Genomic DNA, 18,017 nt, shown 5'->3' with positions numbered 1-18,017 from the left:
ATGGTTTATGGTTTTCTAGATGATGCCCGCAACTCCTAACGCCAAAAGTTTGTTTTGCGAATACCGTATATTTTACTGGTATAGAAAGTATCCTATGTCCTTTTCCAGGACTTCCAAGTATCTTTATACCAAATTTCAGGAAAATCAATCGATTTTCCTCGTTTGAGTCTGACGAAGTAACGACAGAGACACATTTTCGCATTTATTATAATATTAGTATTGAAGTATGGTTGTGATGAATACTTTAAGTTATACAGCATATCATATAGATTTTTATGAATGTTAGAAAATTCCATTATTTCATAGAGCAGACCTTTTTTATTATTGATGCTTTGCAAGCCAACTTAGCTGATTACATACCATATTTTCGCACTTTTTTGCACATCATTAGTATAAATCGTGTCAACGACCTATTTAAAACACACTTTTAAAGGTAAGCACATATTTTTTTCAAACAATAAATTATAATAATTCATTTTCTCAAACAAACTATAAATTCGAATTTGGTTATTCCGCTGTAAATGAAGATATGTCTTATATACCGTACAAAAATGTTAAAGAAGTCCCCTGTAAACGTTACTATATTTTACCAAGGAAAAATTTCAACGTAAACTGTGGTTAGTGTTAGTTGCTATAATTTTCGTTGTAGATTTTCCAAAGAATAATATCACAACAACAATTTTAGCAAAACCAAACATATAATATAGTATTTTAATGCATAACTTAATATCTAACACTATTGTTGTTGCTCCTGCCAAATTTCATAACAATCGGTTGAAAAATGAAGTCGTGGTTTAAATTTGCAACTTCAAGCGCTCCTCCTTTGATGTTACGATAGTCTACCTAGGAGGATATATATATATATATATATATATATATATATATATATATATATATATATATATATGCAGCAAATAATATATAGCAAGATGCACAGGTGAAAAAACAGTTCAACAAATAATTCTAAAAGTAGCGTTAAAATTGTAATAGATAACCGCAATAAACATTAATTTTAAAATCCAATAGATAACAACGAAACAATTATTATTTATTATCAAACGACTACACACTTAGCTTGTCAATTAGACCAGATAAGATAGACACATGCTGTAATCACTAAAACTAATTTTAATACTAAATGTTTATTAAAATTACGCAATATTTAAATAAAACATGAAATAATAGAAACTCACAATATAAATTATAATTACCTAAAAATATAATGGTGGTATTTAATACGTAATGATGATACAAAACAATCAACAAATCAACAAGTGTGAATTTCACGATTAAAATATAGTTTATTTGGTTTAGGATGGAAATAAACCCATAAAATGAATAATAATGTTGCAGGATAGCTAAATAAAAAAACTATAATTAAATATTATGTATCTAAAATAATCATCATAAAAACGTCAGCGACAGTTTAGATCGATGAGGCTTACAATATTTTTTCAGTTAATACAAATAACTTACAACCTCTACCACTTAAATGTATGTACACATTATTTACACGCACTATATTTATTTTATGAAGTAGAAGTTTACTGTCCAACCCAATATTTGTACTAGGGTCAAGTAAAGCTTGTTTTACACGTACTATATTTATTTTTTATGCACCACCGGCCAGAATCTGAAGAAGATTACTGTCCAACCCAATATTTCTACTAGGCTCAAGTAAAGCATGTTCTTCTGGTTTACTCTCTTCTACATTTCTAGCGTTTGGTTCTGCTTCTGGAGAATTGGGATTAGAGGGGGCACTACCTGCGCTACTTTCGTCATCTTCTGTGTCAGTATTTCCTTCATCTATCTCAGAATGTCCATTACTGCTGTCATCTGTATCGGTATTATTATTTCCACCTGCATTATTCTCTCCTGTAATAATGTTATCTGTATCTGTATTATTATTTCCTGTATTATTGTCCTCTGTTCCTCCATCTGTAACGGTATTATTATCTCCAGTTTCTGGTTGCGGCGTAGTTGTAGTTGTAGTAGTACTAGTCAAATCACTCAATTCATTACTAAGCCTGTTTCTCTGTCCAGCCATAGCCAGTGTCGACACAAACAAGCAGAAACATAGTAAACTGAGGAACACTATGATTTTGTTATTGAACACCCAGCCCAAAAATCTGTCACAGTAATATTTACAATTCATCTTGGATTTTTCAAGTTTGCTTCTAACGAAAAACACCACTACTCTCCAACGAAAATGTTTTATAAATGCGACTCATATTTTTTATCGAGTTCGAACGTTTATCAATTATTATCTGTCGATATCGACATTGATAATGAGAATCGGGTAAACGAATTTGTGTTTTATTTGTAGATGCACAAACGTTATTATCATATTAGCAGCATAATCGTAGTTAATATTTTTATCGATCTACTCATACTTTGTGGTTCTAATAAAATCTATCGGATATTGTTTAATATTATGAAAATCATGGACGCTACAAATAATACCAAAATGTGAGAAAGGTGGCGAGACCAGCTGCAGTCCTAGCATGGCCACCGGTAGAAATGCGAAAGTATAGACAAACTGTGGATATAAACTTAAGGTGCCACTCCGATCTTAACCGCGACTAATCGCGACCGACAAAAATTCAATTAAAATGCTACTTTATGACAGACTATAGCCTATGTCATAAAAAAAGAGCAAAAATAGGCCAAAAATTGTGTTTTTTGTATGGGAGCCCCCTTAAAATTTAATTTTATTTGAATATTATTAATAATTATTAAAATACACATATTATTAAGGCTTTTACTATATGAATTTTAGGACCATAGTCTGTGATAAAGTGGCATTTTAATTGAATTTTACGGAACGAAAAAAGATCGGAACGGCACCTTAAGTTTATTTCCACAGTTTGTCTATACTTTCCCATTTCTACTGGTGGCCATGCTAGGGCTACAGACTGAGAGAGAAAATAACGTAATTATGTATAGTACTTACGTAGTACTAAGCGGGCCCCTAGACGAGCAATTTATTGCGCAATAGAACGTATTACGTAATATTATTGACCGTCTAGGGTGGATACTGAACATCGCGCGCCTTCAATCTAATCGTCAAATAAACTGTTCAATAAAATTTAAGCGTGATATTGCACAATACAATTATTGATCGTCTAGGGGCCTGCTTAGTACATAATATATTTTAATGATATGGGATGAATGGATGATAAAATATGAACAAAATAATCTTCTGCAAACTATTTAAAACTTTTTCGATACTAATAATATACAGTGATATTATGTAAAATTTTTTTCAAGCTACGAGAATAAATGGACGCTGTTAAGCATTCGTGTACTAACCCACAAAAAAATGACGTATTGAGTTATAAATGCAGTTATGTTCTTTAGGTGATTTAGGACAAGACTGCATTAAAAATTTAACAACAAAAAAATGGTGGGTTAGGACATTAATGCTTAACAGTGAACAATTAATGTTCTCGCGTATTCCAACATTGTTTCAAAAACAATCGCGAGTTTGTCACAAACAAAACAATGAACATAAAACCTTAAAACGATTAGAGCTCCGGTAAAAATGGAATTCGAACCTGCGGCCCCGGGGAAATCAACACTTGAGCTTGTCACACCTGACTTGACGTGTCACTCGCAAATATATTTTATTGACGATCGAGCCGAGACCCTCCGAGCGGATTATTCCGGCCCTATTACTTACGCCCAAATTAATTTCGCCTCCATATTTTCTGATCAATACAAATTGGGCTCACGTGATATTCCGATTGGGAGTTTGTTGATTGAGATAAGTACTGTTAATTTGTTTTAGAGCTTGACTGTTTCAATGATATGCAAAATAGCGAATATTGTAAGTTGTGTCCATTCAATATCTATGGTATAATGTAGAATAAAATTAACAATAAAATGAAACCGACTTCCAAGGTCATAACAATAATAATATGAACTAAAAAGTATTAAATAATTCTTACTCTTTAAAAGTGCCGGTTGGTAGTGGGCGACATGAAGCAACCGCAGACGACGTGTAGCAGCGTCACTACTGGTTTGTAGCTAGCGACACGAAGCTAGCGACACTTATCATAGAAACCAGTAGTGTCGCGACGACACGTCGTCTGCTGCCGCTTCATGTAGCCGGCTTCCCACTTGTACCTTTAAAGTGCCTTTTTCAGAATTCGTCTAAATCTCAACTATTCATTACCTACTTCGAAGTTCGGACTTTGAAGTCGGTACCAGCCAATTTAAATAATTTATTTCGAGAATAGCTGAACCGATTTCGCTAATCCTTTTTTTAGAATATTCTGTATAATGGTACGAGGATGGTTTTTTACGGGAAGACAAATGTAAAAAATTGTAAAATTTATGAATAATTTAAAATATGAAACCTCAAACTTTATACAATCAAAGCCTCACAGATATGACGCCGATATTTGATCTTAGCCGCCCAATAGATCGCCCAATAGCTTTTCTTTTTGGTTATAATTAACATTAATATCTATCTTGTGTGTTATTTCAGCAAAAGTAATCCGGAATTTCTGGTTTACTTAACTACACAAGCATTGTTTGTGTTAATCACTCAAGCTTATCACTTAACTTTGTGGACTGTAATTAGAGGAAAGTAAAATATAAAATTACTAGCGACCCGCCCCGGCTTCGCACGGGTATAAAATAAATGATGGCCTAAGTCACTGAAAAAAATTATTAAAATCGATTCAGTAGTTTTTTTTAAATAATTTATATTCATTACTACCCGTGGCCCGCATTGGTCGGTACTGCCGCAAAAGCTACTTACGTCCCGCAATTTTTAAATATGTACTTAATATCTTCGAAAATATTCATTTGAAATTAAAATCGTAATCTAAAACTCTTAAAAGGCCAGTAACGCACCTGCAGCTCTTCTGATGCTGCGAGTGTCCATGGGCGATGGAAGTTGCTTTCCATCAGGTGACCCGTTTGCTCGTTTGCCTCCTTATTTCATAAAAAAAAAAAATATATACCATCGCGGAGTTTTCTGTAGACCTTTTCAATGTGTATGTCGTAGGATGATTGGATAAATCGAATTTTCGCGAAAATTTTAGGGATTTTTCGAAAACACTGATAATTAGATAATGGTGATAACATTTTTCAATTATCCTAAAAAAATTAGGTTTTTTGGGAAAACGCGAGTTGCCTTAGTAACATTGCACATTCTTAACGCTGATTGGCTTGATTTTTGCTTACTGGCCAACTCTTATTCTGATTGGTTACTATATTTTCCTATGTATCTTTGAGGTAATACACCATAGAATTATAAAGGACATAACCTTAGAATTAGTTTCTGGTTTATAAATATCAAAAGCTCGCTTACAAAAACAACCACAAACAAAACAACGCGTGACAATGAATTGACATTTAAAACAAGTCTTCAACCAATCAGAGAAGATGTTGTTGTGAGGCGCTTAAACCGACCATTTAGTGATTTTTTTCGATAATAACTAACGATTCGTTTCGCAATCGTACTAAGGCGACTCGCATTTTCGCGAAAACACTACCTTTTGTCAGTAAGATTGAAAAATGTAATCAACATTATCTAATTATCCGTGTTTTCGCGAAAACCTTAGAATTTTCGCGAAAATTCTATTTATCAAATCATCCTACGACATGTTCAATGCGCACCCCTGCATTGGTACTTGTACTATTATTATCTATTCATTGTGGCATTTGTAGCGCCCACTTCGAAACGGGCGTAAATCGCAATATTTTAATTTCACCATAACTTCTAAACCAAACGTCCAATTTTAATCATTCAAAGAGCAAATATAATCTACATAAACTGTACTTAGTGATGGAGTTATTTATATATATTTGATAAATATTATTAGCATAAGTAAAATAAATGCGTTTAAATGTAGTCCAAAAAAAATCAAGATTTTTAAATAAAAAAATGGTTGTTGTGCCTCACTTGACATAGATAGGTATAGTGTGTTGCGGACATTTTTGTAGATATTTATAAGAACTACATTTACTTAGAACATTGTATAGTTCTATATTTTATAGTTTAGGCAGCTTACGCAAAATAAGTAAATTTTCTAGTTCTTTCCGAAAGACTTAAATATCTTACGGAACCCTATATTCTCCAAAATAAAAAGTAGCCTATGTTACTCGTAAATAATGCAGCTTTTGAATTGTGAAAAATTTTTTAAAATCGGTCCAGTAGTTTTTGAGCCAATTCATTACAATTAAACAAACAAACAAACAAACAAAGTTTACCTCTTTATAATATTAGTATAGATTACGTTTGTGGCGGTACCCACAATTCGCCTAACATTCCTGCATCGCGCTATCGAAGTTTTCTGAGCGCGTCGGTATATATACGACAGCTAAGATGTATCACGTGGTCTTCGGCCTGACCGATTATAACACCTCGCTCGGTCGGAAGATCTTTCTCTGTGGCTACCACACATATTCCACATTGGTGACGCTCGACAGAACACGCTGCCTTCATCATCATCACTCCCCGCCCCTCCGCACCGCGCCAGCCAGCATCGCCTCATCGGGTACATCGTCCACTAGCCGCAATGTACCGCGGCCTGGGCGACTCCGCATCGGTATCATCGGGCTTTCTCACTACACCGACCGGTCAGCAAGCAGAGCACATCTCTCCTGGTCAGCACGTAGCATCGGGGTCGGATGTAAAGTGAAGGTGAAAGGAACTTCCGGTCCGGTGTTGCTAGCAGTCCTGTGCTGCCAGATGATGCGACCGGAAGACGTCTTGATACGTTGCATTTTGCCCATTAAAAAAGTAATAACCGTGTATGGTTATTCTAAAACGCGGAATCGCGTACAAGCATTGAATCTATATTTATTCCAGACTGTGCCAAATGCCAATAATCGAAATCGATACCGTTGTTATCTGCTGATAAAGTTGTTTTCATATTGATTGTATTGTCTTTCGCCATTGTTATTTCTGTGTGTTTTACACTTTATTTATCATTGGCATTTCTAGCCATCAACATTATTATCTAGTATCTACTATCAATTCATTGAAAGAATTACTGAATTCGTTTTATATTTTTACCGTCAATTTGACCAACATATCTATATTATCTTATATCTTTAAACGAGCAATTCTTGTATATATATATATATAAAATTGGAATCTCGGAATCGGCTCCAACGATTTTCATGAAATTTAGTACATAGGGGGTTTCGGGGGCGATAAATCGATCTAGCTAGGAATCATTTCTAGAAAATGTCATTTTCATCGGATACCGAGCAAAGCTCAGTCAAACAGCTAGTAATATGTTAATACGCGAGCGAAAAACTTTAGATCCCTTTTGACGAAAAATAGGTGAATGAAATAGGTTGAATGAAATTTTGCACAGTTATAGTTTATATGGTGAAGGAGTATTAAATGGAGTGGATCTAATATCATTTTGAAATTATGTTTTGATCATACATTTTTTTTAACAAATAAAACATTACAAACTAGTGTGTGTTGTAGTCAACACACACACTAGGAGATTTTGATTAACAAGCCTATACACACGAATTGTACTCTTTTATTTATGGTGTGCCTGTCTTTGATCTGATTTTTTTATTCAATCTTAAATACTGCATTATGCATTAGCCAGTTATAATTACACGGCCAGTCGGTCATCATTTGAATATAATAATCTGAGTCTGTCGCAGGAATTATGTCTAAAAATAATAAAGTCAATATTTTGATAATAGAATATCACTAGAAAATCGTTGAAATTTGAAACTTATAATTTAATTTTTTATTTGAGGTCGAATTTCGACCATTTGGCGATCTCTCGTTTATAAAACTAGATGACTACCGCACCTCGTTGCACCAAAATTTGTTTATCGCGTGAGAACCACACATTTTCGGGATAAAAAGTATCCTATGTCCTTTCTCGGGACTCAAAGCATCTCCATACCCAGCAAAATTTGTACAGTTGTTTGGGCGTGAAGAGGTAATAGACAGTCAGATATGTACTTTCGCATAATATATATTATTAGCAAGATTAGTATAGATCTCTGATCCCCTTTTCAAACCCTTTAATTTCCATCCTTACTCGAGATTAAACATAAATTCTGTCATTTCTTAAATCAGCTTTAAAAAAACTTAAGCACAAAGAATGATATTTATTAGTAGTCATATTTATTAAAATAATCCTCTCATGAAATAGACGAAGGTGCTGATGATGTAAAAGATGATTACGGGTAAATCCTTTACCGAAATTAATTGCTTTTGTGAATCACGGAGATAATAACAATAAATTAGATGAAAAGCTTACTAATTCTAACTCTGCCTGAGAAATTAAGATAGCGAGTTGATCTAAAAGCCGGCTTACTCGTCACTGAATCAACAGATACCTGACTTTGTCGAAATACAGTCTGAAACAACTGAAATACCTTTGTAACTCGATTTGTGAACTGCGCTTGGTCTGCGGTGTAAGTTGTAACTAATAAGACATAGTCTAAAATATATCCATACCATATTTTGGCATACTGAGTCCCGGGAAAGGCTACTTTTTGTCCTGGAAAAATGTACCGTTCCCGTGCGATAAACGATACTTGGCGCAACGGAGTTGCGGGCGTCATCTAGTTATATTTAAAGGTGACTTTTTATGAAACCAATGCCATAAGGTGGAGTTTTATTCCAATTTCTGTCGGTCACTTCATCACTTGTGACAAAATCGGAAAGTGGTAGTTTATTTTCTGTTTTTTTTCGGTCGCGATCGCATGCCGCGAAGATCGTAATGATGCCTACGAGGTAGTTTTTGACGCTTTATCTATTACCCTAATAAACGTGGGAGAGCCATGCTTCGGCACGAATGGGCCGGCTCGACCGGAGAAATACCACGTTCTCACAGAAAACCGGCGTGAAACAGCGCTTACGCTGTGTTTCGCCGAATGAGTGAGTTTACCGGAGGCCCAATCCCCTACCCTATTCCCTTCCCTACCCTCCCCTATTACCCTATTCCCTCTTAAAAGGCCGGCAACGCACCTGCTGCTCTTCTGATGCTGCGAGTGTCCATGGGCGATGGAAGTTGCTTTCCATCAGGTGACCCGTTTGCTCGTTTGCCCCCTTATTTCATAAAAAAAAAATATTATAAAAGCGATTTGTGAGTGTGTTACATGTTTGTTACTTTTTCACGTTTAAGCGACTTGAGTGATTTTAATACCTTTATATAAACATAGCTAATACCATTAATTAACAGAGACAGTGGTGCAGCTACGTCTTTTAAAATAACACAATTTCTTTCCTAAAGGTTCTACCTCACCGCGAACATTCACTTGTAATGAAATATTATAGATTCGTTTTTGAGCATTATATTACACGTGTAATGTAACATTAAAGATTCGACTTTGATCATTACATTACAATATTATCTCACTGACTGACGAGCATTCGCGTGTAATGTAACATTCGACTTTGAGTATTCCATAGCTAGTTAATACAAGTTGTATCAAGATATTACACATGCTCGATTTTGTATCATTACAAGGTGCGCATTGTAATGCTCGACTCTGTAACGTTACATTACAAACGAATGCTCCCGGTGAGGTAGCACCTTTGTGAATCACGGGTAATAACCTGGGGTGCAACTAGTTAATGTACATAATATTATGATGAAAAATTTATTTCATATTTCTAGCCTGAAATACAGATTAGTTTTCCCAATCCCAAAATAGTACTCTATTTTCTGGGGTCACTGTATTTACGTGGGCGGAGACGTAGGCAAGAACTATTTCCAGTATAAAAATAAATATAAAATAATATTAAGCCGCGTTACGTACCCACCGTGGATCTATTCTGATAAATTTTGGCATATATATTATATTATTTTCTTAGAAGATAAGCGAGACTGTACTACTTCTAAGTGCTGCTTCGGTGCAGCGGAGTAATATTTATTTATTTTATTTATTTATTTAATTCAGGCATCTTGGCCCATATTATAAATACCTTATAGACTAACATACATACAATTATACTAAAAACTAACACTAACACTAAACACGTATTGTCTGCGACGTGGGGCGCGACGTGTTCGGAAGTCGTCCTCGGAACCTCCTGTAGACGACTCCAATCGGCCAGAACTCCTCCTTCTCGAAGGTCGGTAGATGTTATATGCCATGGCACTCTAATTGTAGTGTAAAATGTAACGTTACAGAGTCGAGCAATATACATCAGTGAGGGAGGAGAACCGAGCATTACAATGCGCACCTTGTAATGATACAATGTGTAATATTATCTTGATACAACTTGTAACATCAATGCTACGTGACAGTGAAGTCAAATTGGTGAGTCATGCTCATAGTAGAATCTATATCGTGTTGACGTACGAGAGCCATGCTTCGGCACGAACGGGCCGGTTCGACCGCAGAAATACCACGGGCTCACAGAATACCGGCGTAAAACAGCGCTTGCGCTGTGTTTCGCCGAGTGAGTGAGTTTACCAAAGGCCCAATCCCCTATCCTTTGCCCTTCCCTACCCTCTCCTATTTCCATCCCTACCCTCCCCTGTTCCCTTCCCTATCCTCCCCTATTACCCTATTCCCTCTTAAAAGGCCGGCAATGCACCTGCAGCTCTTCTGATGCTGTGAGTGTCCATGGGCAACGGAAGTTGCTTTCCAACAGGTGATCCGTTTGCTCGTTTGCCCCCTTATTTCATAAAAAAAAATATATAAGGTTACATTACACGCGGATGCTCGTTAGTCAGGCAGGTAGTATTGTAATGTAATGCTCAAAGTCGAATCTATAATGTAACGTTACCCGCGAATGCTCCAGGTGAGGGAGCATCTTAATAAGCATTTTCGTTTATTCAGCACACCCCATATCATATTATATTGACCTACATGAGACAATAAAAGTGCGAGCTGTACAAAATGAATTCCACACGTTTTCACTGGCGACGCTGAATGGAATCGCTTATCATACACCTAATTAAGCGTTTGTGTCAACAACAAGAGATGGTAAAGTGTACCGAATATGCGGTTAACGAAATAGTACCGAATATCGAATTATGCGGTAGATGTGTTGTGTAAAATCAAAATAAAATTGTGTTTTAGACTAAGCAAACCTAACGTAGATAAAGTTAGTAATTATATTTCCTACTAAAACTTTACATCTAAGGACTGGTTATAGTGTCACGCAGAACGTTTGTACGGATCGCTCCGCTTAGACCGATCTGTATGAAGCTTTAAGGAGTAATGCAGACAGGTCCGTACGGATTCATCCGCATTACTTTAAAACTCTCCTTAGGAGGATACACCAGCGGCGAGAGGAATTGAAAATAGGTATTTGAAAATGTATTGCTATCTCACCGGTACGGAACTAACCCCAAAAATCAAACATCGTCCTTCTCTCTTCACACTCACGCCTGTCTTTCATACGCCAGGTGAAAAAGAACGACGCGGATTCATCGCCAAATTAGTTTTTTCTCAATAACTCGATAAATATACAACATTTTAAAAATCCGCTAGGTCGATCTCTCAATGACAGAATTTTATACAATGTGTTAAAATATTAACTTAGTTCAATGCACGGTTATGGCAATAAATGAAAAATTCGTGAAAATTAGCTGCATCTTTGTGATTTTTCTCTATCGAGAAAATTTTAAGATATCGTGTTTTGCTCAGATCGAATTCTCAGAAATATAATGTAGTATCTAATTTCAGAAAATGAAACAATTCGGGGCTTATTCTCAAGTATAAAAATGAATTATAAAATCGACACTTTCCTTAGTCGCTCCCTTAAGGAGTACTGCGGACAGGTCCGTACGGATTTATCGCATTACGACGGTCCGCGTGATACTAAAACCAGCCTAAGGGAGATCGCAGACGGCACACTTTTTGTGTGATCGAGCGCGCCATGCCGACTGTATGTGCGCCGCAGGCTCGATCACACAAAAAGTGTGCCGTCTGCGATCTCCCCAAAGTAGTATCCAAGATAGCGAAAAATATTGTTACATATCCGAATCGATTAGGCAAAACTACGATAACGTGCTATTTCATCGTTGTAATGTGAATTTAAACTCACAACTTTTATTGATTACAACCAAAAGATGAAGCCAAATAGGCTTCCAATTACAAAGAAGTGGATTTTTTTGTATCAATCACTTATTTTTTTTTTATAATGTTATAAATTAAATCATAACATTAGCTAAAATTTTTAACTTACAATAACTACCAATATTAACTAAAATATAACATTGTTATTCGGTCGAAATATGTGGTGTTATGCGGTCGATGACGATATTTTCAGATACGCACATCACCATCGTATGGCTTAACCCGACAAGTGAATGGCTGGAGTTCAATAAGTGGAACAGATGAAGCCGTTATAGTTATTGTCGCTTAAATGTATACAGTATTGAGCAGCTGTATAATAATATAATATATTAATGAGTAGGTGCGTACCTTTATTTTTAACAACACACCTTTCTTACTTACTCTAATAGTTAATATCTGTTCAAGCATTGATGCTTGTTAATTAATTTCATAATGGACAAATAAATCTGAGGAAAAAAAGAAAGTTTTTTGAGTTCTATTTTTTAATTCGATTTACCGTTTTAAAAGACTTACAAAAAAAACGTTCATACATTTCCTGGAATGGCAGAAAGATACATTTTCAGAAATCACCATGATAATCATAAAAATACTCGTGTCGTGAGATCGAGAATTATTAAATACGAAATTACGTCGCATTACATCTCTAATCGGGATATTAATTTAATTCCACTTTCGAGAATTAATCTTCATCTTTTTCTATAGGGATCGTGCCGTAATTATTGTAGGCAGCACATGTCAAGTAAATAATAATAATCAATTCAAAAATAGGAGGTGTCAGTCTGTCACCTGTACACTTTTACGATTTTGCTGTAACTTGGTATGGAGATACTTTGAGTCCTGGGAAAGGACATAGGATTTTTTTAATGAAATAAGGGGACAAACGAGCAAACGGATCACCCGATGGAAAGCAACTTCCGTCGCCCATGGACACTCGCAACATCAGAAGATCTGCAGGTACGCTGCCGGCCTTAAGAGGGAATACGCTCTCTTCTTACTTTTTATCCTGGAAAAATATACTGCTCTCGCGCAATAAACGTAATTTCGCGTAACGGAGTTGCGGACTGTATCTACATAGTTTATAATAATTCAGTGAACACTGAACCATATGGGATATATATATATATATCCCATATGGTTCAGTGTTCACTGAATTATTATAAACTAGTTGCGGACTGTATCTACATAGTTTATAATAATTCAGTGAACACTGAACCATATGGGATATATATATATATATATATATATATATATATATATATATATATATATATATATATATATATATATATTTTTTTTTTATTCATTCCAAAAACTTAAATACTAATACATTTTAAACCTCGCCAAACCAAAGTTTAACGGCGAGATACGCTCATTAACCTTTTTTTTATACTGTTCTATTGTATACATTGTTTACTAAAACTATAGTGGACTGAGTCAATATGCCAATTACCAAACATCTGCTTTTTAAAATCCATTATTACATAAGGTATCGGAAGTGTCGTATTTATACGTGGGAGAGCCATGCTTCGGCACGAATGGGCCGGCTCGACCGGAGAAATACCACGTTCTCACAGAAAACCGGCGTGAAACATCGCTTGCGCTGTGTTTCGCCGACTGAGTGAGTTTACCGGAGGCCCAATCCCCTACCCTACCCTTTTCCCTTCCCTACCCACCCCTATTTCCTTCCTTACCCTCCCCTATTTCCTTCCCTACCCTCCCCTATTCCCTTGTAAAAGGCCGGCAACGCACTTGCAGCTCTTCTGATGTTGCGAGTGTCCATGGGCGACGGAAGTTGCTTTCCATCAGGTGACCCGTTTGCTCGTTTGTCCCCTTATTTCATAAAAAAAAAAGTGCCATGAATTACAATAGTTTTGTCCACACTGTGCCTTTTTTTGTTCATCAAGGGCATGCGTTATAGCGCAGTCAACATCGCACGTGAGGCATGCCCGCGACGCTATGACACTTTTCTTTCCAACGCGGGTGGATTTTGACGCATTCAATTATTGAATAGGCCAAACGAAAGTTGAATAAAAAGATGATGACGAAAATTGAAGATGAAATTGCATAGTATGGACATAGCTAATTAGCGATCTAAGTTCCCTTTCTTACCTAAGTATTATAATAATACTATCAAGATCTTTACAAACATGGAGCAATAAAGTTTTCAAACCTCAAAAAGCAGAATAGATAAAAAAAATAAGTCTGTATTGATTTACATCCTTTTTTAAAATATTACCGTTAGCAGTCATAATTAACTCAGTGAACGGCGTCCGTTCGAAATTGTCAAACGTGTAATTACATTCGAAAAACTGAACCAGGAACACTATTCTCATACCTCGCAAGTCGCTTCAATTATTATTATTATCCTGTCTCACTCGCGTGTATGACCTAATTAGAATGTGTCACATAGAATATTATTTACAGACATGGATAGCTTATTGAGGCACAATACCTATGTCGAAAAAAAATGACATAGTCAAAATTTCTTGATTTTTGGAGTTTTTTCAGTCATCTTCACAGATGACTGAATCATGATCATGACCATCCCTCCCTGGGACCACGGATTCGGAGGGCTGAGTGTAAGTTATGTTTTTTTCGCTTATTCAATGAATGTGTACACTGTAATTTTTAAGGTATTATAACAGCGCCTCTATTGGCAACAATCGTAAACTTATTCGTCATTCAAATTATCATTAGATCTCGCCTCTCGGTAACAAGTACTACGAACTCACACTCGAAACAACATTCGAATCACTAGAATCGGGCCCTGTTGTATCGATTGTTACGTTTAGATGACCAGAATAAAGGACTACGGGGTTATTACGTTCATTAATCACAGTGTGAACAGCCTCATTACAGTCAGGTGTTACATGTGTTCGACAGATTTTGATCGTTTTTCAATCATATTCCGATATTGTCAGCCTCATATTAATATTATTATTTTGTACGCATATACTGAATTTGTATTCAAATATATTTTACTGTGTTGAAATATTTGAGTATTGCGAAATTGTTTTTGAAATATTAAACGATTCATTTTACACATTGACCTGAAAGACATTATTTTGAAGGTAATAACTAATAAGATACTATAAGATAATACACCTCTAAAATAATATTTAATAAAATTGGTACCAACTACATAACCAAATGAATTTATTGGAATGTAACCCGAATCGAACTAAATATTCGAAGCGATCCAAGACGACATAATAAATAAATTCCGGGTTAAATTTTGTGCATTTCAAGTGGAACCTAGTTTAGAATATTACAAGTCGATATCGAGGAAAATGAGGAAATTCTGCGATTCAAAATACTGTAGGATAGAGAGGAAATACAAAATAATTTGATATTAAGATGACAGAATACAAAATAAAATAAGAAACATTAATTTCACGCAGGTGTGACGGAGAAAATAAGCTACGACGTATGACTTTCATATTTTATATAGTACGTGCTAGTAATAGGGACTACCTACTAGGGCTAGGCTAGGACTAGGGCTACCGTGCAGGAACTAGTTGCTTAGTAAATTCAAATTATATTTTAAGTGTCGTATAAACAATATCACTACTACCTACCTTCGTAGCGGAGCTTGCCCTGTAGAAAACGAAAATTGGCTTTTGTGTTATGTTTTTTTAACCGACTTCAAAAAAAAGGAGGCTATAAATTCGACGCGTATTTATGTAATATTTCCAGAACTGCCAAATGTTCGTATATGTTAGTCAATATCAGCGTCTGAACTTAAGAGGATACACCAGGGGTAAGAGAAATGAAAAAAAAAAGCACGTGTAATATCTATAGCTGTCTCCCTTACCTCAAGCCTATACCGCAGAACGCGATAGAGACAACTGCAGAAAATCCAGAAAATCAACGATTCGTTGTCCCCTTATTCCTTCTCCATAACTTAACCGATTTAAGTACTTTTTTCATTAAAGATTAAAAAAAGGCTTGAGCTGTGTTCCTATGTTTTGCTTTTTTTGTATAATCTAGCCAAATCTGTTTTCTAGACGTTTGAACACAGCGGAAAATCTGGCCATTTTTTTGGGTTTTAGAACGTTTATATCTTATTTAATAATTAAATTATGAAAAAAAGAAAACATAGGAACATCGTATTAGTGGCCGTAGATATTCAGAAAAAAAATTATAACTCTACTAGCATTATCCAGGGAGGAAACAGGGGACAACGTTTGTATGGAAAAAAGGGCGGTGTGGACTCCTCTTAAGTGTGCCAAATTTCAAAAGTGTATGTATGTGTATGTATGTTTTTATGTTTGAGTTCGCATCTCTCTGGAACTACCATTTTGATTTCAGTAATTCTATTTTTGTTGTACTAGGTATTGTTCAACTTAGGGAATAATGCAAGTTTCATCAAAATCGGTTCAGTAATTTTGGAGATAGGGAGTTTTAATTCTCAATTACGTGCGATTTTGAAGTCGGTTTTATCTTTTTAAAATACATTTATCTATAAGAGTTTGTGATTTTGACAAAAAATACACTTCCATACGAAATATGGCCCAAGTTATTGACCATGATGATTATCCAGGTTCACCATTCTAATGCTTCAAATGTCACATCGATTGCTCGCTATTTCACTAAATATTCACCTTGAAATCGAAGCCTGGAGTCGCAATCGATGCCAAATAGCTTCCATATTTAGCTACAGAATCGCACCCAGTAATAAACTGTAATGAATTCACAACAGTCTACTTACTGGAACACGCTAAATTTGGATGCGGCAAGAAATTACATAAAACAACTAGAAAGAAATAAAATAAACGGCGAAAGCGATTTCATAACAAGGATAAGGTGGCCGTGACAGAATGTTTAAGTCACCAGTTGTCAGTTGTCCATACTCAAAATAAAATCGGCCAAGTGCGCACACGAAGGGTTCCGTACCGTTATAGATCAAAAGTAGGCCAAAAATTGTGTTTTTTGTATGGGAGCCCCCTAAAATATTTATTTTATTTTTAATTCATTACTAATTATTAAAGTACACATAATATACTTAATTGAAGATTTTGTGAAAATTTCAAGTGCCTATTATGTTGCCATTATTGATATCGAGCAAAAAAGGCCAAAAAAAATCTCGTTTGTTGTATTGGAGCCCCATTTGTTTTATTTTATGTTTAGTAGGTACTTGTTATAGCGGCAACATAAATACACATTATGTGAAAGTTTCATAAGTCTAACTATAGCGGTTATTGAGATACAGCCTGGAGACAGACAGACAGACATCGAAGTCTCAGTAATAGGGTCCGGTTTTTACCCTTTGGGTACGGAACCCTAAAAAGTAAGCACTAAGCACCCGGTAGTAACAGCAACAATCAATAACGTAAGACAAGACAAAGGCGACTGATAACAGACGAGGCAATCGCACCAATTACGTCTCCGGTTACCTAATTGGACACTCACACATTCAAACGCGTTGTTAGGTTCTAGAATTTTCTAAATTGAGGATAGACTTGGAGCAAATCTTTCAAGAAAAAAATACATGTGACACTGTCGCGGTATAGCATGCATAGCATGTTTTATCAAGTTATGAAATTATATTTCGCATACGTCTAGTCGCACGCACACAAACACCGCGCGTGCGACTTGCTCGGTGTTTGTGTGCGCTGTGTGGGTCAGAGTATAAAAGAAACCTAACTCATCCCGACTGGTTTTTTTTTGTTACGGGATTTCTTGATTCGATCGCCGCGCTCAAAGCCCATTATGAAAGCTATAGAGAGAAAACTGTGTTACCTTTTTGGTTTCAATCGATTAGAATTCGAAATAAATGGCCCGATTTCTATGAAATTTGGCGTAGTCGCATAGAGTAATATCCCGAGGTCTACTTTTTAGAAGAGTATAGGATACTGGATAATCATAATTATACACACGGGAAAAAGTGCGATTGCTACGCTATACTGTTTTACTCCAACTGTCAGTGATGAAGATAATAACATTATCTTAATACTATTAATAATAATATGTATTAT

At 35.6% G+C, this 18,017-nt stretch overlaps 1 protein-coding gene across 1 annotated transcript; it reads right to left on the bottom strand.

Annotated features, from left to right (window-relative positions):
* Nucleotides 1-1,377: 1,377 nt before the first annotated feature.
* Nucleotides 1,378-17,719, bottom strand: LOC121734158 (putative proline-rich receptor-like protein kinase PERK6). Its single transcript, XM_042124595.1, has 2 exons — nucleotides 17,714-17,719; nucleotides 1,378-2,174 (listed from the first exon to the last, which is right to left on the bottom strand). Exon 2 carries the CDS (start codon nucleotides 2,153-2,155, stop codon nucleotides 1,613-1,615), a length of 543 nt encoding a protein of 180 aa, XP_041980529.1. The 5' UTR covers nucleotides 2,156-2,174; nucleotides 17,714-17,719; the 3' UTR covers nucleotides 1,378-1,612.
* Nucleotides 17,720-18,017: the final 298 nt, after the last annotated feature.

The sequence above is a fragment of the Aricia agestis genome, chromosome 15 (assembly GCF_905147365.1).
Source record: "Aricia agestis chromosome 15, ilAriAges1.1, whole genome shotgun sequence".
NCBI classification, from domain to species: domain Eukaryota; kingdom Metazoa; phylum Arthropoda; class Insecta; order Lepidoptera; family Lycaenidae; genus Aricia; species Aricia agestis.
This window is presented reverse-complemented; position numbering and strand designations above follow the sequence as displayed.

What these genes read in the sequence shown, in the direction of transcription:
- LOC121734158 (XM_042124595.1), bottom strand. Translation starts at nt 2,155, where the DNA reads ATGAATTGTAAATATTACTGTGACAGATTTTTGGGCTGGGTGTTCAAT.